The 25,388-nt window shown below is 45.9% G+C and overlaps 1 protein-coding gene across 2 annotated transcripts in view; it reads right to left on the minus strand.

The window, feature by feature from the left end:
• Positions 1-2,547: 2,547 nt before the first annotated feature.
• GNA11 (G protein subunit alpha 11) overlaps positions 2,548-25,388 on the minus strand; it is a 41,567-nt gene continuing 18,726 nt past the window's right edge. The window contains exons 4-8 of one of the 2 annotated variants that reach the window (XM_081321362.1): positions 24,257-24,385; positions 19,349-19,478; positions 10,949-11,102; positions 7,300-7,423; positions 2,548-5,624 (exon numbers count right to left, since the gene is read on the minus strand). In XM_081321362.1, the coding sequence (XP_081177488.1) occupies positions 5,618-5,624; positions 7,300-7,423; positions 10,949-11,102; positions 19,349-19,478; positions 24,257-24,385 (544 nt within the window). In that variant the 3' untranslated portion in view covers positions 2,548-5,617. Of the gene's footprint in view, positions 7,424-10,948; positions 11,103-19,348; positions 19,479-24,256; positions 24,386-25,388 lie in introns of both variants that reach the window. The other variant, XM_081321361.1, reaches the window with a different exon arrangement.

A 25,388-nucleotide genomic window follows, 5' to 3' on the forward strand; every position in this document is an offset into this window, starting at 1 on the left:
TGGTTAATCTTGGGCTGAGGTGAGCTGCAGGTCCTGCCCCACACTTGGTAACAGTATTCAAAGCTGCCAATCTTGATCTCCCCAAAATTGGCTTAAGGAATAACAGAATAACAAGAGTTGGAAGGGACCTTGGAGGTCTTCTAGTCCAACCTCCTGCTCAAGCAGGAGATCCTCTACAGATTCAGACAAACGGTGGTCCAATCTTCTTCTTAAAAACTCCAGTGTTGGAGCACCCACAACTTCTGGAGGCAGGTTGTTCCACTGGTTGTTCCACCGAGTCCTTCGGGAGAGGGGCGGTATATAAATCCAAATAATAAATAAATAAATTGTTCTAATTGTCAAGAAATTTCTTAGTTCTAGGTTGCTTCTCTCCTTGATTAGATAAGGGTGCAAGACATGGGCAACAGAATCAATTTGCCTCTTTAAATGTAGCCTCCAGCTCTTTTATCTGTGGAGCAGAGTCTTCCCATTTACAGGTAGTCCTCAACTTATGACCACAACAGAGCCCAAAATTTCTGTTGCTAAGTAAGACTTGTTGGGTGAGTTTTGTCTCATTTTACCACCTTTCTTGTCACAATTGTTAAGTGAATCACCGCAGTTGTTAAGTGAGGAACACAGTTGTTAAGTGAATCTGGATTTTTCCATTGACTTTGCATGTCAGGTCACAAAAGGGGACCACATGATCCCAGGATACTGCATGTGTCATAAATATGAGTCAGTTGTGAAGCATCTGACTTTTGATCACGTGACCATGGCGATACTGCAACGGTCATGAGTGTGAAAAATAGTCATTAAGTCACTTTTTCCAGTGCTGTTGTTAAGTTTGACCGGTCACTAAATGAGCTGTTGCTAACTCAAATTATTCAAATGACACCATATTGTTGTGTGTGTGTGTGGGGGGGGGGAAACTTGACTGATTTGCAGCAAATGTTAGCTCACTTGTATCATGCAACGAAGAATTTTTGAAAATAAATCTATTGAGGGTCAAGGAAAAAATGAACAAATGCAACTGGCATCTAGAGATTGGGGGGGGGGGGGAAAACATGAACACGTGCACCTGGGAAAACCTACCTAATAATGAAAAATCCAGCAAAAGGGGCAACAACCAGGCAACTACAGGCCAATTACCTGCTCACCAACAACTTTCAAATTGCTAACTGGTGTGGTAGCTGATGCAGTACAACAGCATCTAGTTGAAAACAAACTCTTTCCACCCCAACCGAAAGGAAACCGCCCCAATAGCGGAGGAACAAAAGATCAACTCCTAATAGACAAAATGATCTTGGAAAACTGCAAGAAAAGGAAGACCAACCTGAATGGACCGAGATGCCCTACGCACAGTCACTCATGCGCTCGTGACCTCCCGTTTAGACTACTGCAACGCTCTCTACATGGGGCTGCCCTTGAGGACCACTCAGAGGCTTCAGCTGGTGCAGAATGCGGCCGCGTGAGTTGTGATGGGGGTTTCCCGATACTCCCATGTAACACCTCTACTCCACGAGCTGCATTGGCTCCTGGTTGCCCTCCGGGTGAGATTCAAGGTGCTGGTGATGACCTATAAAGCCCTAAATGGCTTGGGTCCGGGATATCTGAGGGAACACCTGCTGCCGGCATCAAGCTCCCTTCGTCCTGTGCGCTCCCACAGAGAGGGTCTTCTCAGGGTGCCACCGGTAAGAGATTGCCGGCGGACGACACCCAGGGATAGGGCCTTCTCAGTGGGGGCGCCTGCCCTTTGGAACCAGCTGCCAGTGGAGCTGAGGACTGCCCCCGACCTCCGTTCATTCCGCCGGGACCTGAAGACCTGGCTCTTCGAGCTCTCTGGCCCAGGCTGAGAATTAATCTTAATTTTAACTGGGGTTTTATTTATGCAGGGACAAATATAATTTTTTTAAATTTGTTTTTAACTTTTGTATCTTGGTTTTTTAATCACCCTGTAAACCGCCCTGAGTCCTTCGGGAAAGGGCGGTATATAAATTAAAAATAAATAAATAAAATAAAATGTGGCATGGATCGACTTACAAAAAGGCATTTGACTCTCTGCCACCTGACTGGATAATCAAGTGCCTAGAAATAACAGGAGTCAGTAGAAACATCAGAAAATTTGCGCAAAGATCGATGGCACAGTGGAAGACACAGTTGCAGGTCAATGGTGAGAGACTGGGAGAGGTTAATTATCAAAAGAGGCAAGGAGATCAAGAGAACGTTAAGACATGCAAAGGTAAATCATAAAATGTCTATGGAGATCCTTAGTCGTCCAAGTCAGGGTTGTCCCAAAGGTGCTTTTTCAGGAGGCAACTGGACTATATAAATTTATATTTAAATAAAGATAAATCTTTCCGTTCTCCACCATCTAGCCCAGGGGTCTTCAAATTTGGCCGTTTTACGACTCAAAGGAGCCCAACGTTTTTGTTGCGAAGGGAAAGATTTGGGAGCAGGATTTCGCTCCGTTTTACGATGATCTTCTTTGTAAAGTTAAGGACTGCCTACAAACCGCTCAATTGTGGTTGGTTTTTTTTTAAAGTACGCAGAGAACAAGGACGACAGGGGTTGATTTTTGTAAGGAATGAATTTTATTCCAATTTCAAACAATTTATTCAGGAGAAAGCTATGAAAATCAATTTTTCCATCAGGTACTTCTAAAAGAAGGAGAGTCAGCACCCAGCAGATGAACAAATTCAAGTGTTCCGAGAAACTCAAATCTCTTTGCCTCCTCGCCGTCGGGAGACTGAGACAGGAACACGGGGAGGGGGGGGAAATATACCAATCCCGGGCCACAAAATTTCAAAATCCCCTCCTTTGCCCACCCCGCCCCCACGTGTTAACACCACATGCAAGTTCAAAATGACAAAAAGAGGTTTTAAAAACAGCATTTTTATATATCTATATCTCTATATAGATATATGTATATATATATATATATATATATAATAGTTTGTTTTCTTTTTAAATAGGATGTTTAAATGTTAATTCTTTTTTTTTTTAAATCAGGTTCTCTTATTATAATATACTAGTATATCCAAATAATTTTTCACCACACTGGTACTTGTAAAAAGAGTCTCTGGTACTAAAGAAAAGGATGGCGGCTATTGGCACGAAACCATGTAATGCTTTTTTTAAAAAAAAATTAAAAAAGTATACAACGTACACACATACAGAGAGAGAGAGAGAGAGAGAGAGAGCGCATTGAAATTACAGACTTGGGACCTCAGATGGTGAACTTTGGCCTTCCTTTACGGTCAAGTGGGATCCTACGGCCAGCACTACAGGCCCTCCCCAAAGTAGCGATAAAACGTGTTTTTAAAGTGAGGGAGGAAAAAACCACGATCGAAGGCAAAAAAAAAAAAAAAAGCAGGTGGAGAATTCAATCCCAAGGGGAAAACCGGGCTCGGGGCAGGGAGCAGCTGCCGGCCAGTCGGTTCGGGTGGGCCCACCGTCGCAAAAGTCCCCCGAAGGAAATGGAATGGCGTTTTTTGTTTTTTTGGCAATCCTCCTTCCGCCTACAGTCCGATGGAAGTGTGCGAGCAGATTAGTGCGTCTTCAGTAGGAAACTTCTTTTTTTTTTTCATATAAAGTGCACCGTGAACAGAACGCGGTCAGACAGATGCTTCCCCGTCTTTTAACTTTGGCTGCCTCCGCCACGCGCAGGCCCGGTTTCAAGGACTCAGCCGGCCTCTCTCTCTCTCTCTCTTGGGATCATCCAGAACCTCGACCGGCTCCCGTCGGCCCAACTGAAGGGGAAGGGAGGAAGGCTTCGACGGGCGAGGAAGGTTGGCACGCTCGCGAGCAGAAACTGGGGCGGCACGTCTCTCCCGGCGGGCCTGGTCCTCGTAGTGCGGCTTCACGAGAACGGGCCGGGCCCTTCACACTTCTCCACGCAGCCCCCAGCGGCTCGTAACCAGCGTGGGGCTAAGGGCCCACAGCAGTCCGGGACAAAGGCCCAATGCAAGACAGAGGGGGGGGGGGGGTTGGGCCAAGCGGTCCCGATCCAAATTCTAGGTCCAAAGGCTGCGGCGAAGCCCGCTGCAGAGGTAGGGGCTCGCTCCGTCCAAGGAAACACTTCCGGCGAGGGGCTTCGAGAGTTGAAGTCATGGCACCTTTGCAAAGGACAGAGTTTCCCCCCCTTACAGAAAGAAAAGTCCGGGTCTTTGGGCGAGAAGACAAATTCGACATGTAGCTATTCCTCGGTCTATCGGGGTGGGGGGGATCCATTTGCCCCCTCCCCAAAACACAAACCCCCCCAATAACCTTTAGATCAAAACAATTAACAAAAAGAAAAGTAAGGAATGTCGGTGACGTCGGAAAAGAGCGCCCTTCTCCTACCCCCAACCCACTCCCCCCAATCAACCCAACAAGCCCTTTTGTGTAGTTATACTTGGCGGTAAACTTGCAAGTTACTTTCTCCCATAATTTTCACTTCTCAGTCACGGTGTGTTGTCAACACAATGCCGACGGTAAGCGGGAGGGACTCTCCCACCTGCCTGCGCCCCCCCCCAAAAAAAACCCTGCAGTTCTCCCCCCCCCCACTGCCCCGGCTTCTTTCTGTAGTGTTCCACAAAGAAGGGGCAGTCCCCGAAAGCCAAAGGCAGCTCCCTCTCCTGCCCTTCCCGTCCCGCTGGAATGCTGCAAACGTCCGTGCGAAATTAGTGTTTTTTTGGTGTGTGTTTGTGTCAAAGCACAACACGTCCCCCCCCCAAAGCCCCCTGCTACATCTCGTGCGAGGAAGCCCACTAGTGTTGCCCGTTGCAACGTAGGGGGGGGGAGAGAGAGGGGGGGGAGAGAAAAAAAAAACCACATTTGACGCTCCCGTCCTTTTCCTCCCCACCTTGCAGGGATGGTTTCCCCGGTTTGTGGGAAAAGGCCGATTCTCGCGGCATCTGTCAACGTGAGGGTTGGCAGTTGTGAGACTGATACCGTTGCCGCTACGCCGGATCTCCAGAGGAAGGAAGGGGGAGGGGAGGGGGCAGCATCTAATTCTCCTAGATCCCATGGTTGGGTTTTCCCCCCCCCCCAAAAAAAAAGGGCCAGCAAAGTTTGGGGTTTGGCACTGGCTTTGAGCAAGGGGACGCGTTTGGCACCCAGCCGACCCTTCTCGCTTGGTCCACTTGAAAACTACGCCTGGACCACCTTCTGTTCCACGGGCCCCTTTCGCGCGTGCTCACGGGAAACCGCCAGAGCGAGCCGGTTTCCGACCGACCGGGGTCAAGAGATGGGAAGGCGGATGGCAACAGCCGCCAATCACACCAGCCTTGGCCACGTCGTTCACCCCGTCTTTGGCAGCAACCACGCTGAGGGCTTAGAAAGCCTTTCCAATAACTTTTTAAGGACTAAAAAAGGCAAAAAAAAGGGCTGCTTCGGCTCGATTCAGAATGCAGACACCATCTTAACCCTAACCCTAACCCCAAACACCGGGTCAGGGAGGGTGATTTTTTTTTTCCAAAACACACACACACACACAAACACACACATGCCCGAAAGATCCAAGGTAACGAGTTAAAAAAAAATAATCTCAAATCTTCCTCCCAAACCCAAAATCTGGTGGGGATTTCGGATTGCGCCAAAAGGATTTTTCTCACGTCAGGTGAGAAGCAAGTTTACTTACTTCTTTTTTTCTTCTTCCTTAAATGCTAAATTAGAAAACAAAAAGAAAAAAAACAAAAGATAATGAAACACACACACCCACCCACAATCAGGCACTTCCCTCAGGCTTGATAGCTATTGCTTGGTTGGTAGTCAACGAACAAAAACAAAACAACAAAAAAAGTATAGCACAGGTAGGCAAACTATGTGTAGAACAATAATTTAAAAAAATAATAATAATAATAATAATCACAGTCTCAATAGAACTTTCGTAATTGGGAAGAGGGAAGAACACAGACACGCACGCATGCACAAAAAAAAAAAAAAAAAAGCCAGAGTGAAAACAGAACGAAGAAACGCAAGAACCAAGGCTTGTTTTGCGCTGCCGCAAAATAAACTGGGTTTTCCTCTTATGGTGTCATCTAGGCAATAAAGCCTTTCCGCACAAAATCCTTACAGTCAAGGTGTAGGGGGGAGGGGGGAGGAGTTACACCAGAGGCATTATATGGCACAAGCTGGAGGTCCTAGATCAGGGGTAGGCAACCTTGGCTCTTTTATGACTTGTGGACTTCAACTCCCAGAATTCCTGAGCCAGCATGAGGGAACTATGGCCCCTTCATGACTTGTGGACTTCAACTCCCAGAATTCCTCAGCCAGCCACGCTGAGGGGAAAGGGAGAGGTTTCCATGCTGAGCCACGCTGGCTCAGGAATTCTGGGAATTGAAGTCCACGAGTCATAAAAGAGCCAAGGTTGCCTACCCCTGGCCTCGGCCTAGGCCGCTTTATGACTGGTGGACTTCAACTCCCAGAATTCCTCAGCCAGCCACGCTGAGGGGAAAGGGAGAAGTTTCCAAGCTGAGCCACGCTAGCTCAGGAATTCTGGGAGTTGAAGTCCACGAGTCATAAAAGAGCCAAGGTTGCCTACCCCTGGCCTAGGCCGCTTTATGACTCGTGGACTTCAACTCCCAGAATTCCTCAGCCAGCCACGCTGAGAGGAAAGGGAGAAGTTTCCAAGCTGAGCCATGCTGGCTCAGGAATTCTGGGAGATGAAGTCCACGAGTCATAAAAGAGCCAAGGTTGCCTACCCCAGTCCTAGATGCATCTCATACTCCCACAGCTGCATAAGCTCCTTTATTTTGGCTTGGTAAAGTCTGGGATACGTTTCTTTTTTTTTTTTTAATCGCCAGATCAGACAGGAAAAAAAGAATTTACTAAATGCAACGGACCAAGTCTGAGAGGAAACTGCCCTTGACTGCTGGCAACAAAGCAGGAAATTAACAAAGTGCCAGAGAGAGAGAGAGAAAAAGAGTGAAACGTGTCCACCGCTGTTTTTATACTGTGAAATAAAAGCAATTTAAAAAAAATAATAATAATTGGCTATTCTGTGGGGCAGACACGAGACCGAAGGTAACGGTGTGCTTAAAAAAAAATAACCAAAAAACAAAAAACTTTTGCCACTCCACAGATCAGACAATTTGCAATCATTACATCATTTTTTTTAAAAAAAAAAATCAAGATTGTTTTCCTGTTGGTTTAAATTCATGGGATTTGTTTGTCTTACTTTTCTTCACGACAAAAAAAAAAAAGGTCTCCCCAAGGAGATGGAGGGCGGGGCGGGTGGGAGGGCGGGAGGAGAGGACAGATTAAATTCAAGGTCAGACTAGGTTATATTCCTTCAAGTTGAGTTGCAGGATGGTGTCCTTGACGGCGGCAAAGACGAACCGGATGTTTTCCGTATCTGTGGCACAGGTGAAGTGAGAGTAGATAATTTTATCGCTGTCGGGGTTGAGATCCACAAACATTTTGAGGATAAATTCCCGGGCTGCTTGCGCATCTCTCTGGGGGCCTGGAGACAGAATGGGAAAGAAGCACGATTATAATAAGGAGATTCTCAGCAGCGGAAGACTTATCTGGCTGAAAGCCCTCTGATCAAGAGCAGCCATTCTCCAATTCAATGGATCTCATTCTCACTCTTCCCAAATATCACTGTATCCTCTAGCCCAGGGCTTTTCAACCAGTGGTACGGGTACCACCTGTGGTACATTGGCACCTGGCAGGTGGTACGCGACCATCCTAGAACAGTGGCAGCGGGGGAGGGGAATGAGCTGAACCGGTGGCAGCACCGCACAAGCCTAAGCGAGAGACGGCTGGAGCTGCAGGGCTGTCAGGGCTCAGCGGAAGCACCGGGATCAGCGCCAGGATCCAGCTGGAGCTCGGCGCTGATCCCGGCGCTTCCACTGAACCCAGAAGAAGCGCCAATCAGCTGGAATGTTGCAGCACCTCCAGGCTCTTGTGATTTACATTCAGATGCTTGGCAACTGATTCATATTTATGACGGTCACAGTGTCCCAGGGTCATGTGAAACGACCAAAACCTGCTGCAACCACCCAGCAAGGGGGGGGGAGAAATAAAAACCAAACACCCCCACCCCACCCCCGCTGCCAATCCTCAACAGAAATGCTCACAACAATGAAAACCTCGGACAGGAGGAAGAGCGCCCCCGGGCGGGCAGGCAGGTGTCTTGCTCGGCTGTGGCTTGGGGGGGCACTTTTTTCAGTGCCACTGTAACTTCGAACAGTCACTAAGCGAACTGTTGTAAGTCGAGGACTACCTGTACTTCATCACTTTTTTCCTTTTTTTTTTTTTGGTCATCACGTTTTTGACACCTTGCTAGGCGACTGGCGGTACTCGGATGTTGCCATATCCTAAAAGTGGTACAATGGGTGAAAAGGTTGAAAACCCTGTTCTAGGACAGGGGTCTGCAACCTGGGCAACATTTAAGACTTGTGGACCTCAGCTCCCAGAATTCCACAAGTCTTAAAGTTGTGAAGGTTGCAGACCCCTGCTCTAGGGTAGACCTGGGCATTTTACAGTTGCCAGGGTGCCCCCCCCCGGCCCTTTGCCTGCCCCTGTCTGGCCTGTGTCAGGTCAACTGGAAATCAGAAATCAAATGTAAATAAGTGTATATGCCACGCAGGCAGTACAGGTTAGTCCTCAACGTACGACCACAATCGAGCCCCCAAATTTCTGTTGCTGAGTGAGAGGTTTGTTAAGTGAGTTTCTGCCCCGCTTTACGGCCTTCCTCGCCACAGAGGTTAAGTGAATCGGTACAGTTAGTTACGTTAGTCACAAGGCTGTGAAGTGAATCTGGCTTCCCCAATGATTTTGCTCGCCTGAGAGTCGCAAAAAGACGATCGCGTGATTCCCAGAACACTGCAACGATCACAGATGTGAGTCGATTCTGGTCACGTGACCGTGGGGGAATGCCCCGACAGTTGTAAGTGTGAAAAAAAAAATGGTCATTTTTCTCAGTGCCGTTATAAACTTCGGTCACTAAATGAACGCTTGTAAGTCTAGGGCTACCTGTACCGACTGCACTGCTTTTATTTTGAAGGCTTTTTTTTTTAATTTACCCATGTGCGTGCGTGCGTGCGTGCCTGTGCACCTTCGCAGCTATATTTGTTTGGCCTTCCACAATTGTCCCAGCTTCTTCTTGTGCCCTTTACTAGAAATGGGGGGAGCACTATCAACAAGTCAGAAGTATCTCTGACCCGTAACCTAATTTCACCGTTTGTAACAAAAAAAAAAGGGGGGGGACGCGGTGGCTCAGTGGGTTAGGACGCTGAGCTTGTCGATCAGAAGGTCGGCAGTTTGGCGGCTCGAATCCCGAGTGCCACGTAACAGAGTGAGCGCCTGTTACTCGTCCCAGCCTCTGCCAACCTAGCAGTTCGAAAGCACGTAAAAAATGCAAGTAAAAAAATAGGGACCACTACGGTGGGAAGGCAACAGCGTTCCGTGCGCCTTTGGCGTCTAGTCATGCCGGCCACATGACCACGGAGACGTCCTCGGACAAGCGCTGGCTCTTCGGCTTTGAAACGGAGATGAGCACCGGCCCCTAGAGTCGGAAACGACTAGCACGCATGTGCGGGGGAACCTTTACCTTTACCTAAAAAAAATTACTCTGTTGTTAGAGGTCAAGTTGCTTCCTGCCTGTCCAACCTAAATGCCAGCTTCCAGAGTTGGGAGGAAAGGGTCAAAAACATATAGATACCAGCCAAATGTCTATGGAGATTCTCAGTCACTCCAGGTCATGGTTGTCCCGAAGGTGCTTTCTCACGAGGCAAGTGGACTTTCTTGTTTTTCTTTGAAGACGTTTTGCTTCTCATCTAAGCAGCTTCTTCGTTCCCCCAGCATCAAGTCAGAGGTGAAGAAGCTTCTTGGATGAGAAGCGAAACGTCTTCAAAGAAAAAAAAACAAGGAAGTCCAGTTGCCTCGTGAAAAAAACAGCCTTGGGATAGGTATCAGCTGTTATTTCCTGGGACTCTGCCTCCTTCCTCAGCGGACTCAGGGAAGGGGAAACGCCCAGGTGAAGTAGATTTTATCGCATCAGATTTGGATCCACTTCAACAAATTATCAGGCCTGAAGCAGAGGGGTGTTTCCCACACCTTGCTGAAGCTGCCCAGGCTTTCTGCAGGAAAAACACTGCACCGATCCAAAATCTGGAGCAGATGAGAATGATAATTATATTATCTTTTATTCATTAGACGTGAACCTCAGTCAACTGAACACTCAAACTGACTGGCGCTAATGGTTGACACGAGTTGCTGCCAGCATCCTAGGTATCAACCAGGTACCTCCTTAAAATGTAAGATGTTCCGAGTAGCGCAGTTTTTTTTTGTAGCTTTGCTGGAGTGATTGCAGGAAGCTGCAGTTTCTTGATGTGTTTTGCAAACTTTTGGGACATACTTCCCAGTGCCCCGATGACAATGGGTATCACCGTTACGCGTTTCATCCATAATCGCGCAGTTTCGATGGCCCGGTCGAGGTATTTCGTAATTTTTTCCAGTTCTTTTTCGACTCTGGCACCTCCTGGTACAGCGATATCAATCAGCTGTACGCTTCGGTTCTCTACGACTGCGATATCTGGCGTGTTGTGTTCCAAATGGCGATCTGTCTGTATTCGGAAGTCCCACAAGATCTTCACCCTCTCATTCTCGACATCATTTTCCACCCTACGTTCCCACGACTTTTCGGACACAGGCAAGTCGTATTTTTTTTTACACAATGCCCAGTGGATTAATTTAATTTAGCAAGATGATGATGATGATGATGATGATGATTTGGAAGGGACCTTGAGGTCATCTAGTCCAACCCCGTTCAGGCAGGAAACCCTATATCATTTCAGACAAGTGGCTTGTCTAGTCTCCCCTTAAAAACTTCCAGTGTTGGAGATGTTGGGTGCACTGCAGCTTTTTAATCCCCTGGCCGCAAAAAACAAAAAAAACAACAAAAAAACCCTGAACGGGGCGTGGCCTCACAAGCTAGCAGGACTGATCCCCTCTTTTAATTCCTGAAAAGTTAACGTCTTACCATCGAACTCTGGAAAATAATCCACCAGGTGAGAGTACACAATCTTGTCTTCCAAGAGATCTTTCTTGTTGAGAAAGAGGATGACGGAGGAATTCTGGAACCACGGGTAGGTGATGATGGTCCGGAAAAGGGCTTTGCTCTCCTCCATGCGGTTCTAATAAGGAAAAGGAGATTTTAGACCCAGGGGTGAAACAATAAATAAAAAGAGGTAAACAACAATTTCGTAGCGTTGGAGAAGCCTCGTACAGGTAGTCCTCGACTTATGACCACAACTGAGCCCCAAATTTCTGTGGATAAGCGGAAACAGTTGTTAGGTGAATTCTGCCCCGTTTTGCGACCTTTCTTGCCACGGTTGTTAGGTGAAGCACTGAAGTTGTTAAGGTAGTAACCCAGCTGCTGCAAATCTGGCTTCCCCATTGACTTTGTCTCTCAGAAGGTCGTAAAAGGGGATCACACGAAACCGGGACATGCAACGGTCACATACGTGAGCAAGTTGCCCAGCTTCTGAATTTTGATCGCGTGATTATGGGGATGCTGCAACCGTCAGGAGGATGAAAAATGGTCACAGGTCCCTTCTTACAGTGCTGTTGTAACTTCAAATGGCCACTAAATGAACTGCTGCAAGTCGAGGCTACCTGTGTATAGATTAATAAGATCATAAAAGCGTTTGCCCTGTCCAGTTTCAACCGTACCTACATTCAGTGCTTCTCAACCTCAGAAACTTCTAAGATATGTGTGTGCTGATTGAGGAATGCTGGGAGTCGAAGTCCACATATACATATGTTGTATATAGTATGTTCAGATGTGTGTCATGTATGTGTCATGTATGTTTCACTTTGAGAGCGGGCAACTAAATTTCATTTTTGATGTGTGCCGTTGTACCCACAGTAAAAAACAAAGACAATAAAGGTTATATTATTATTATTTTATTTATTTATTTCTTTAATTAGATTTCTATACCGCCCTATTCCCGAAGGACTCAGGGCGGTTTACACGGCAGCATAAAATACAATATAAAAAATAATATAAAATTAAAATAAATTAAATTAATTAAGCCCAACAATTAAAACAATATTTAAAAAGCTAAAACCCATATTATTATTATCATCATCATCATCATCATCATAAGGGACCTTGAAGACCATCTAGCCCAACCCATCGCCCAGTTCGCTCCCACAGGGTCGGCCTACTCAGAGTTCCGTCGGTTAAGCAATGCCGGCTGGCGACCCCCAGGGGGAGAGCCTTCTCTGTGGGCCCACCGACCCTCTGGAATGGGCTGCCTCCGGAGCTGCGGATGGCCCCTGACCTTCGGTCCTTTCGCCGTGACCTGAAGACCTGGATGTTTCAACAATCGGGCCTGGACTGACTATGGTTTTAAATTTGGTTTTATGGGGTTAAATTACTATGTATCGAACATATCTACTGTTTAATTCTTTTTAAATATTGTATTTTCATGTTCTTTTTTAGTTTTTATTGTTGTGAGCCGCCCTGAGTCCTTAGGAAGAAGGGCGGCATATAAATATAATAAATCAAATCAACCCCCTGCTCAGGCAGGAATCGATAAGAAAGACAAAAAAGTCTGGATAGTGGACGTGGCAGTGCCTGGAGACAGGAGAATAGAGGAGAAAGAACTGGAGAAGATAACAAAATACAAAGACCTACAAATAGAAATAGAAAGACTGTGGCAAAGGCAAGCAAGGGTAGTACCAATAGTAATAGGCGCCTTGGGTGCATTCCCAAAACAACTGGAGCAACACTTGAACACCATCATCGGCATTGACAAATTCGCCATTAGTCAATTGCAATAGGCGGCCTTACTAGGAACTGCTTCCATCCTGCGACGAGATCTGGAATACCCTCAAACATCCACACCTGCCTATCCCAGGTCCTTGGTAAGGACTCGATAGGTCGACAGAAATGCCAAATCCAGTCTGGACATCTGGCTGACTGTGCGATGATCAATAATAATAATAATAATAAAAGTTGGAAGGGACCTTGGAGGTCATCTAGTCCAACCCCCTGGTCAGGCAGGAAACCCTATACCATTTCAGACAAACGGCTGTCCAGTCTCTTCTTAAAAACTTCCAGTGTTGGAGCATTCACCGCTTCTGGAGGCAGGTTGTTCCACTGATTAATTGTTCTCACTGTCAGGAAGTTTCTCCTTAGTTCTAGATTGTTTCTCTCCTTGATTAGTTTCCATCCGTTGCTTCTTGTTCTGCTTTCAGGTGCTTTGGAGAATAGCTTGACTCCCTCTTCTTTGGGGCAGCCCCTGAGATATTGGAACATTCCTATCATGTCCCCCCTCGTCCTTCTCTTCATTAAACTAGACATACCCAATTCCAGCAGCCGTTCCTTATATCTTATCTTATCAAGTTGCCGAGTTTGAGAAACGCTGCCTTAATCTCTTGCCAGTGGCTTTTCATCACTTTTGATAAAGTAAGGATCCCATCCAACCAAGTTCATGTATGAAATCTTCCATTCATTTTAGATCCAGATGCTGCTTTCCAGCAAGGACAATTTTTTTTATTATTTCAATCCCATTTATATCCTGCCCTTCTCCAAAGACTCAGGGCGGCTTACACACAAATCAATGTGCTTAGCAATAGCCCTAAAGCAGTTAAATATGATTTTTTTCTTTTGTTTTGTTTTGTTTTTTGGTAAGTGTGCTAAATTCGGAAGAGACACCACTTCCCTCAGCCCTGGTGCCATCTAGCTCTTAAAGGGTGCCGTTTCCAAGGCTGCGAAAGTTCATCCTTGGCTTTTACTGGAAAAATGGCACTTTGGAGAAAATACCCGGATGTAGGCAACACAATCAGGTAACATCCCCGTTCGTAGTGAATTGCGATAAAACTACTTTACGGGAAGCTGTACAGGTAAGTCCTTGACTTACGACCATTCGTTTAGTGACCCAAGTTACGATGGCACCCCCAAAAAGTGACCAGTTCTCACACTTATAACAGTTGCCACATTCCTGCAATCAAATGGTCGTGACTCGGGTGCTTGGAAACTAACATGTATTTACGGAAGCTGTAGCGTCCTGCAGTCACATGATCACCATTGGCGAACTTCCCAGTTGGCTTCCGATAAGCAAAGTCAATACAGAAGCTGGTGTGGAGGGTTGTTAAGTCCCGGTCATATGTTCTTGCTTAACGACCACAGCGGGGGAAAAAAAATCATAAAATTGGCCAGAGTCCCTTGATGCCTCGGTTAATGACTGCAGTGCCTACTGATAAATTTTCCTTCCCTATTGAGGTCAGAACTGCTTGTAGAGGTAGTCCTAGACTTACAACCATTCATTTAATGACCAAAGTTACAACGCCACTGAAAAAAGTAACTTATGACCAGTTGAATAGAATAGAATAGAATAGAATAGAATAGAATAGAATAGAATAGAATAGAATAGAAGAGAAGAGAAGAGAAGAGAAGAGAAGAGAAGAGAAGAGAAGAGAAGAGAAGAGAAGAGAAGAGAAGAGAAGAGAAGAGAAGAGAAGAGAAGGCTGGAAGGGACCTTGGAGGTCTTCTAGTCCATCCCCCTGCTCAAGCAGGAGAACCTATACCATCTCAGACAGGTGAATGTCCAGTCTATTCATAAAAACTTTCAGCGATAAGAGCACCCACGATTTCTGGGGGTAAGCCGTTCCTCTGGTTGATTGTCCTCACTCTCCAGAAGTTTCTCCTTAATTACAGGTTGCTTCTCTCCTTGATTAGCTTCCATCCATTGTTTCTCGTCTTTCCCTCTGGTGCTTTGGAGAATAACGTGACCCCCTCTGCCTTGTGGCAGCCCCTCAGATACCAGAACACGGCTATCATGTCTCCCCTATTTCTTCTTTTCTTTAGACTAGCCAAACCCAAGTTCCACAGCCGTTCTTCGTATGTTTTAAGTCTCCGGGCCTTGGATCATCTTAGTTGCTCTTCTCTGATTTTTCCCCCAGACTCTCAACATCTTTTTTGTGACCAAAATTGGCTGAAGTATTCGAGGTGTGGTCTTACTAGGGCTTTATAAAGCGGTACTAGTTCTCACACTGTCGCAGCCTTCCCACATTCCTGCGATCACTTTGGGTGCTTCGCAACTGGCATGTATTTACAATGGTTGCAGCGTCTCAGTTGTCATCTGCAAACATCCGAGGGAGCTTGATAAGCAAAGTCAATGGGGAAAGCCACATCTGCTTAAGTGATGAGTCATTTCACAACTGTAGCGATTCGATTCGTGTCATCAAACATGACAACAACAAAAAAGGCTGTAAAATGGGGCACAACTCGCTTAAGAACTGCCTTGCTTAGCAACCAAAATTTGGGGCTTAATTGTGGTCATAGGGCAAGGGCTATTTTTATACAAGACTGTCCCCAATAAACAGCTTTTAGCTCTCTCTAGCTGGTCATTCTGTTCAAGCAGGGAAAACGCACAAATATATTTTGTTCCTTGGTTCCCGTGATTTCAGCTATAGCAGGAAGTCACCCGAAAGCTAGAAAGTGAATTGGATGCCCTAAAAATCTCCATAGTTTTATTGGCGCCAAGCTTTATTCCTTCTTAAATAAAGCAGCACACACCCTGCGTTCTCCTTCTCCCCCCCCCCCCCGTTTGTCCATCTTTTGTTTCTTCCTGATTTTACGGCACTCTTTTTAAAAAGATAACAGTATCTAGAAATCCTGAAAAAGGTTAAAATGAGCAAACAACTGACGTCAGAGGAACAACTTCAAGTCTGCCTGCTCGCCAGAACGGTGTTGTAAATGTGTACCCAGGCCTGACTCCTTGTTGTTTCACGTGGAAGGAGAAGGGATTGCAAAGTTTCAGGGGGAAAAAAAAAGTCAATTGTTCGTTGATTTTCTATATTATTTGGGGGGGAGGGAGAAAGAGAGAGAGAAAAACTCAGCATCCTCCAGGCCTTCACGGCCCAAAACCCAGCAAAAAACCCTGCGGGGCACAAACAATCGCTTTAAAAGCCAAGTAGCAATCTTGGATCCCCACCCATATTTTATGGGTCATTCTCAGCAAAGAGAACTTGGAAGGAACATCAGAGTCCTTCCTCTGGCAGGGCTTTTCAACCAGTGGTACGGGTACCACCTGTTGGCACCTGGCAGGTGGTACATGAGTACCACCTGTTGGCACCTGGCAGGTGGTACGCGACCATCCTAGAAAAGTGGTAGCGGGGGAGGGGAATGAGCTGAACCGGTGGCAGCACCGCACAAGCCTGAGCGAGAGACGGCTGGAGCTGCAGGGCTGTCGGGGCTCAGCAGAAGCGCCAGGATCAGCGCCAGGATCCAGCTGGAGCTCTGCATTGATCCTGGCGCTTCCGCTGAGCCCAGAAGAAGCGCCGATCAGCTGGAATGTTGCAGCATCTCCAGGGTCTTGTGATTTACATTCAGATGCTTGGCAACTGATTCATATTTATGACGGTCAGAGTGCCCCAGGGTTATGTGAAGTGAGCAAAACCTGCTGCAACCACCCAGCAGATTGGGGGGGGGGGAAGAAGAAAAATCAAAAACACTCCCCCACCCCACCCCACCCCCGCTGCCAATCCTCAACAGAAATGCTCACAACAATGAAAACCTCAGACAGGAGGAAGAGCGCCGCCGGGCAGGCAGGCAGGTCTCTTGCTCGGCTGTGGCTTGGGGGGGGGCACTTTCTTCAGTGCCATTGTAACTTCGAAGGGTCACTAAGCAAACTGTTGTAAGTCGAGGACTACCTGTACTTCATCACTTTTTTCCCTTTTTTTGGGGGGGGGGAAGGTCATCAAGTTTTTGACACCTTGCTAGCCGACTGGTGGTACTCAGATGTTGACATATCCTAAAAGTGGTACAATGGGTGAAAAAGGTTGAAAAGCCCTGCTTTAAGGCAGTCCTCCTATAAAGCTCTCCATTTTAAAAAAAACCCAAAATCTTGAGTCAAGAAATAGGACTTGGACAGGTGCTTCACTTCCTACAAAACAATTTTGTTGTTGCCGAGATAAAGCTGCTATTCTGAGGCACTGGGCTTTATGAACAAAGCTGTTCAGGGACGGTGCTATCTATAAAAAGCTCGTCTGCCCAACCATCCCTCCCTGCAGATGACTCTTAGACAAATCTCTCCGCATAAATAAATGTGCTGTTCTCTTCGCACAAGACCCAGAAGAGCTACAAAGACAGAGATACAGGAGCTGCCCAAAGCAGAGGAAGCCTTCGGCTTAAAAAAAAAACTTCAAAAAGAGCCAGGTTGTGTTTAATCGGTTCGCCAAAGAAACATTTTTTATATCTGGAGTACAACCCGATGTAGTAGACCTTGGCCAACGGATCTCAACGAAAAGTGATACAATAAAAGAAACTGAACGGGGTGTTAAATGAAATTGGCAGGCGTTCGGCAAGCTAAAGGTAATCTTCAAGAACAACCTAAGAACAAACTCATCAAAGAGAGAAGGAACTTAGAAATAAGGAGAAATTTCCTGACAGTGAGAACAATTAATCAACGGAACAACCTGACTCCAGAAGTTGTGGGTGCTCCAACACTGGAAGTTTTTAAGAAGAGACTGGACAACCATTTGTCCAAAATGGTATAGGTCCTCCTGCTTGAGCAGGGGGCTGGACTAGAAAACCTCCAAGGTGCCTTCCAGATCTGTTCTGTTCTACCCTATTCTATTCTATGCTCCACTGCATCTATTCTATTCTGTTCAGTTCTGTCCTATTTATTCTATTCTGTTCTATTCTATTCTATTCTATTCTATTCTATTCTATTCTATTCATTCTATTCTATTCTAATTTCTATTCTATTTCTATTCTATTTCTATTTCTATTCTATTCTATTCTAATTCTAATTCTAATTGTATTCTTATTCTTATTCTTATTCTGTTCTGTTCTATTCTATTCTATTCTATACTATTCTATTCTATTTCTATTTCTATTCTATTCTATTCTATTTCTATTCTATTTCTATTCTAACTCTAATTCTACTCTATTCTATTTCTCCCCTCTACGCCTGAAGACAAAGATTTTCGATCTGTGTGTGCTACCTGCACTAACATATGCCGGTGAAACATGGACACTAACCGCACAATCGATACAAAAGCTACGAGCTGCACAAAGAGCCATGGAAAGACCAGGTAGAAAGTCCCGCCCATGGATTAGCGAACAAACGAAAGTTTACGATGCCATCAAGAGAGTAAAAGGCTGGAAATGGAAACGGGCTGGTCGCATAGCGAGAAGGACTGAGGGCAGGTGGGCTGAGACAGTCACAGAATGGATCCCACTCGATCAAAAGCCTCCACGAAAAGAGACCTAAAACAAGATGGATTGATGAGATCAGCAAGTATTGCTGGCCCAATTGGCAAAAGGAAGCTCAGGACCGTCTAGGTTGGAAACATGCGGAAGAGGCCTTCGTCCTGCAGTGGATACAGAGCCCGGGGTGGGCAACCTCGGCTCTTTTGCAACTCGTGGACTCCCAGAATTCCTGAGCCAGCATGGGTCAGCTTGGAAACCTCTCCCTTTCCCCTCAGCATGGCTGGCTCAGGAATTCTGGGAGTTGAAGTCCACAAGTCATAAAAGAGCCAAGGTTGCTTACCCCTGCTATAGACCATGGTTAGGACAATGAAATAAATGCCCATAATAAATGTACTGAGGAAAGAGGCTGCAAGGTCAGCAACTAAGTGAGTAAACCAGAATTCCCCAATCTTTCCGGTTTTGAGGACCAGCCGGAGGGGATGGTTCTGCACAAGCGGCCCGCCACTCACACAAAGGGAGCGCGTGCTCGTGCAAGTGGCGATGCATACGCACACACCGTTTCCGTGGCCTATTTGCAAACAGTGCTACAGCCTAGAGGTTGAGGACCCCCGGAGTAAACCACAGGGGAGTCCCTCAACTTATGACCACAACTGAGTGCAAAATTTCCATTGCTCAGCAAGGCAGTTGTTAAGTGAGTTCTGCCCCGTTTTAGACCTTTCCTTGCCTAACACGTAACTACTGCAGTTACGTTATTAAGTTAGGAACATGGTCGTAAAGTGAATCCGGCTTCCCCGTTGACTCTGCTTGTCAGAAGATCGTAAAAAGGGATTACGTGACACACACCCCAGGACGCTGCGAACCGTCATAAATACGTGATAGTTGCCAAGTGTCCGAATTTGATCGTATGATCGTGGAGACGCTACCACAGTCCTTTGTGTGAAAAACGGTCATAAGTCACTCAGGTCAGTGGCGTCGTAACTTTGAACAGTCACTAAATGAATGGTTGTAAGTCAAGGAACACCTGCGTATTTTTCTTAGTCGTCCTCACTCTCATGCTGCAGGACGAAAGGTTAAAAATGTGGAAGTAATGTGCTAGTATGTCCCGAGTCATCTCTCTAAAAATATTTGGCAAGGTAGCTTCTCGGCCTCTTTGCCATCGTAGCGCGGCAAACACCGCACGCCAATGCTGGCAACGCTAGTAATTTGGCTTACCTCGTTATCAGACTCCACCAGGACTTGGTCGTATTCACTGAGAGCTACTAGGAACATGATGGAAGTTACATTTTCAAAACAGTGTATCCACTTCCTCCTTTCTGACCTTTGCCCACCGACATCCACCATTCTGAAGGGACGAGGGGAAAAAAAAGCAGTGAGTGCTCGTTGATTGGTCAATGCTCCCAATTCCCCAAGACACCCCCCCCCAAAAAAGAGTATCTGTTTGCAACAGCAGAATTGTTGGGGACCAGCAAGGCTGGTGTGCGAAAGATAATCATGTACGTGCAGGGCTCTTCAAACCTGGCCCTATTTATGACTTGTGGACTTCAACTCCCAGAATTCCTCAGCCGGGCACAATTCTGGGAGTTGAAGTCCACAAGTCGTAAAAGGGCCAAGTTTCCAAACCCGGATTTAGTGGCTTTCCGTGAAGCTGAAATACTTACTCGTTAGATTCCCTGCTACAATCCATCTTTCTTTGTGAAGGCTTCTAGCCTAACATGCTACTATTACATTGCCACTATGACAGGGGTAGGCAACCTTGGCTCTTTTATGACTCGTGGACCTCAACTCCCAGAATTCCTGAGTCAGCATAGCTGGCTCAGGAATTCTGGGAGTTGAAGTCCACGAGTCATAAAAGAGCCAAGGTTGCCTACCCCTGCACTAGGAGGTGAAAGAATAGGCAACTGGTCACTGTGTCTGGCTTTTATGCAAAAGCTCTTCCCGAGTGTCACTGCGCTCAGTGAGAGCAAGCTTCAGGTACTGTGTATCAGGGGTTTCCAACCTTGGCAACTTTATAACTTGTGGACTTCGGCCTAGCTGGCTGAGGAATTCTGGGACTTGAAGTCCACAAGTCGTAAAGTTGCTCAAGTGGGACACCTCCGCTGTGTGTGACGCTAGTCTGGGGTCAATTCCAGAGGATAGGGGGGGGGGGGCTTGAGGATCTGCTCTATCTAAACCAGGGGTGTCAAAACTGCCGGCCCACGGGCCGGATGCGTCATCGGGAAGCCACGCCCACTCCATTGCCGGCAATGGCGAAAAAGCTCCGATACGTTGCGCGGCGTCACGCGATGTCTGCTTGTTTTGACATGTCTGATCTAGACGGGTTGAAGGAACTGAGGATGGTCAACCTGGGTGTTCCAAGTACATAAAAGGAAGGAACAAGGACAATGGATAGGAACTCTTTTTCAAGACCACAACCAGAAGTAATAGGCACAATAAGGCACAATAAATACCCAGAAAATGTGAAGAAAAAAATTGTCCTGGTAACATCTCAACAATACTGGAGCAATCTGCCTACAGGGTTTGTGAGCTGATGACTGGTGGATGATTTTAAGAAGAGGCTGGAGAGCGACATCTCAATGGTTTAATTGGTTTTCCTGCATGGTTTTTAAAGAAATGGCTTTCAGTAACCAGACCCCAAGACCACGGGAGCGTACATCTATTCCCTACCTTGATGGGTTGCAGTTTTCCAGGCTGAGGAGCAGTCAGGCTTTTCCGCCCCTTTCCCCACCCCCCTAATCTAGCCCTTGCTCATGTAACATGTCTGAAGCATGTGAATTTTTGTTTTATTTATCTATTCATTTATATCCCACCTTTATTATTTTCAAAAGTAATTCAAGCGTTGAACACACACAGTGTTCTTTCTCCTCCTATTTCCTCCACAACAACCCTGTGAAGTGGGTTGGGCTGAGGGAAAGGGAGAGGGAGGGAGGGAGGGAGAGGGGAGGGGACGAGAAAGGGAAAAGGAGAAAGAGAAAGAGAAAGAAACAGACAAAAACAGAGACAGAAAAAGAGAGACTGTGTTGTGTGTGAGAGAAAGAGAGAAAGAGGAGAGAGAAAAAAGAAAAAGAGAGAAAGAGGAGGAGAAAAAGAAGGGAAGAGGACGAGAAAGGGAAAAGGAGAAAGATGGAGAAACAGACAAAAACAGAGACAGAAAAAGAGATTGTGTGTGTGAGAAAGAGAAAAAAGAGTGAGAAAAAGAGAGCAAGACACAAAAAGAGAAAGTGTGTGTGTGTGTGTGTGTGTGAGAGAGAGAGAGAGAGAGAGAGAGAGAGAGAGAGAAACTGACCCAAGGCTACCCAGCTGGCTTTATTGCCTAAAGTGAGATTAGAACTCAGAGCCTCCTGGTGATTGTCCCAAAGTCAGCCAACCCAGCCAGTTTTCAAGCCTAAGGCGGGACTAGGACTCACTATCTCCCAGTGATTGGCTCCCATTTACCCAGCTGGCTTTTACGCCTAAGTCGGAACTAGAACTCACAGTCTCCTGGTGATCGGCTCAGCTGGCTTTCGTGCCTGAGGTGGGAACAGACATATACATAGAATGAAGGCTATTGCTAAGCACATTGATTTGTGCTTTAAATTGTAAAGCGCCCTGAGTCTTTGGAGAAGGGCGGGATATAAATGGGATTAAAATAAATAAATAAATAAACAGACGTCACCGTCTCCTGGTTTTCTAGCCTGATGCCTTCACCACTATTATTGCCATCATGAATGTCATCCATTCAGTCCGAGCACGTCATACAAGACTGCAGGGTGCGCCTCATCCGTGGATAAAGCAGCGGTCCTCATGTTGTTGAAGACTTTACCCCTAGAGCACGGCTGTCAAAACTCGCCGCGTCACGTGACGCGACGTATTGCAGCTTTTTTTCGCGTTGCCGGAGCTGGGGTGGGCGCGGCCTGTGCATGATGCAACTGGCCTGCAGGGCCGGCAGTTTGACAGCTCTGTGCCTAGAAGCTCAAAGAGCATCAATTTGGGTTAAAAACCATGAGCCAGAAACCAGGAATCTACTGGTGTGGGTTCTAGCCCCCCACACCACCCCACCCCTTATGCCTAAAGTCAGCTGCCTGACTCTGACCCGGAGGATCTGTCTTAACATCAGAAAGAAGGTATTGAAAAACCATTTCCCAAAACTTTGCCCAAACAATGGGGGGGGGGGCTCTTCCAAACAATCACCAGGGATCCATTGACTTGAAGGCTCCTTCCCAAAAGAAATTCAAAGGCCCCTTCCTTTCTCTTTAGCAAGATTATGAAAACCTTCCCTTTCCCCCCCCCCAAAGAGTTTTTAGCGCCAGCTGATCGGCACAAGACACTTCCTCTGTACCTGTGTATTTTATTTTATCTTTTAACTGATTATTTTATTAGTTATGAAGATTTGGTTCGTTATTGCTCCGCAGTCCACTCTCCAGAGTTTTTATGACTGAGGTGGTTAGTTAACAAAAGTAAGAGAGAGACACAGACAGACATCATAAGGCAGGGTCCAGGATTGAAGGACTAATTCTTACTGTTCAAAGTAAGAGCACTAATAAACCCAGTAACCATCTCAAAATGTGTAATTCACAAGCGTCTTTTTGCTTTCTCTCTCCTGGTTTAACAGCCATATACTGCCAGTGGGGAAAACTGCTGCTTTATTGTTATGTGTTCCTTGTTGTCATAGAAATCCTTCCTAATCTTATCTCTGTTTGCCATTGTTTTCCTTCCTAAGAAGGATCTCCTCTTTATGTCTCCCGCAAGCTCTATCGTGTTTATCTATTCCCCAGCCCAAGAAAACAAATACATCCCCCCACCTTCGTTTCTTCCATGGTCAATAGCAAATTCACACTGGTTTTATCTTTTTAATATTTAACATGAACTCAAATTAGTCACTTCCCATTGTTGTGTTTATAATTAGGTTTTCTAGCTCCTCTTTACTTTCTGCAAGAGTAACCTGTGTAATCTGAAGCAACTCTGCCACAATAATCCCCCCCCCCGATTCCCACTTTTCTAATCCTGCCATTCTTATAACTCACTGTAATTTGCAAAGATGGCAAATAACATGAATCTCTGTCTCAGTTCCTTACCTGTTCTGAACTACTCAAAATTCAGCAGCTTCGAATTCCCCTAAAGCAGGGGTGTCCCACTTCGGCAGCTTTAAGACCTGTGGACTTCCAACTCCCAGAATTCTGGGAGTTGAAGTCCACAGGTCCTAAAATTGCCAGGGTTGGATACCTTGCCCTGAATGGTACTACAAAAGCCAGGTTTTCTGATTCACAATTAGTCTTAATCTCTTCTACATTCTGGCATGAGCCAATTAATCGTATATAATCAATAAACAAAAGTAAGCCATCCTGCATTATCTTTTGTCAGATAGCTGGATTTGGCTCATTTGACATTTCTCCCTCGTTTGATTCTATCCTCTTGCAAGCAATGGCTCAAAAATAAGCCCTCAAAATAGATAGATATAGATAGATATATATAGTTATAGATATATAGAGAGATATAGATATAATGTGTGTATAGATATATAGATAAGATATACACACACACATATATACACACACACACACACACACACACACACACACACACATTACATACATACGCGCCTGTATTGTCTTACTGTGCTGCCTGTCACATCCCACTTTCTGGTGACGTCAAATTTAATTTCTCTATAAATGTTTCTATGGTTCTGTAATCATATTCCCCACTAAATGTTTCTGTGTAGTTTCTCCATCTTCCTTCTAAGAGGCCTGTATTAAGTCCTTTTCTTAATTATTCTTGAGGAGTTTTACCTTGGCTGCACATTTTCCGATTTTTTTCCCCAAAAAATTATTTAATATTGCTTTTCTTGTCCTTTTCACGTTTAAAGTTTTCTGGTTTCTGCCTTGACCACTAGACACAAACTGGCTGCCATATGAGCTGATGTTATGGAGGGGACTCCTAATGACATTGTGGTCGAGGTCATAAAAGCTAGAGAGCTCTTCCACCACATTAAAGTGACAATCTCAACAAGACACAGAGAAACGTGGTGAGAAAAGGCAATTGTTTCCCCACTGGCCAAAGCCCCAAATTCCATAGACAGAAGTTATCTTATTATGCTTTTACATGACGCACACTATTAAATGTCAGATGCCCATGAAAGGAAATTACCTGAATATAATGTTCTCAAGATCAAAGGGGTATTCTATGATCCCAGTTGTTGGGACTCTGACCCGCAGGACGTCTTGTTGGGTTGGGAGGTACCCTGGCATGGCAATACGATCCACATCAGTAAGGTAGCTGCAAGAAGCATATATGAGGAGGGAAAGATTAAAGAGGCTCAGGTTTGGCAGCCACATTACATGCCTTTGAAGAGAGATGATTATGACACAAAATGATAAAAGGGCCCCGACACAGAAGGACTGCTCGGTCGCTCACAATTTTCACGACTGGCTTCCAACAATATCCTAGATCCGAGAATATCGAATGTATATATCCCTCTGCTTGCAGCAAGGCACAAATGTTTGAGCGGTTTGTAGTCTTCATCCTTATTCTTTACTCTCCCTCCCTTCCCTGCCTTTGTTCTCCTTGTCGCTTTTATCTAACTTCCCATCATCTGCAAAGATAGGACTTCTCCAGCTTACAATTCACCCAAAAGACAAAAAAAAAGACAAAGCAAAGGAGGTAGCTGTGAATTTACAGCAGGGGAGGGTGTCTCCAAATTTGGCAAGCTTGGCTGGGGAATTCTGGGAGTTGGAAGTCCAGAAGTCTTAAAAAAGTTGTGATGCTGAACTACAGTTATCAGCTGCTTCCTTCCGAAAAGACAGGAGATTTAACACCCCTATTCCTATTACTAACCTGGATCGACATTCCCTAAATTGGTGGAGCTGGAAGAAAAGGGGCCGAATGTTTCAATTCTACATGATGTAAGTAAATGAGAAAGCTTTCCTCCTCCAGCAGCTATTCTCCTTGATATGCAGAGAAGAGAGGGCGGTACATTTCATATTTTTTTTTACACCAGCCAAATGTCTCCAGTCTGGGGGGGGGGGGGTATTAGGAATTGCACACAGCTGGGCATCCCACCCACACAACTTGATGCACGGACCAAGGACTCTAATTTGGATGCTACTCAGAGGCACAATGCAGAAATGAACATGAGATCCTGAGGCTTGTCAGATTTCAGAAGACCTATTGATCAATAAAGGTCAAGGTTCCCCCGCACATGCGTGCTAGTCGTTTCCGACTCTAGGGGCCGGTGCTCGTCTCCGTTTCAAAGCCCAAGAGCCAGCGCTTGTCCGAGGAC

The sequence above is a fragment of the Vipera berus genome, assembly GCF_964194415.1.
Source record: "Vipera berus genome assembly, chromosome: 1".
Taxonomy (NCBI): Eukaryota; Metazoa; Chordata; class Lepidosauria; order Squamata; family Viperidae; genus Vipera; species Vipera berus.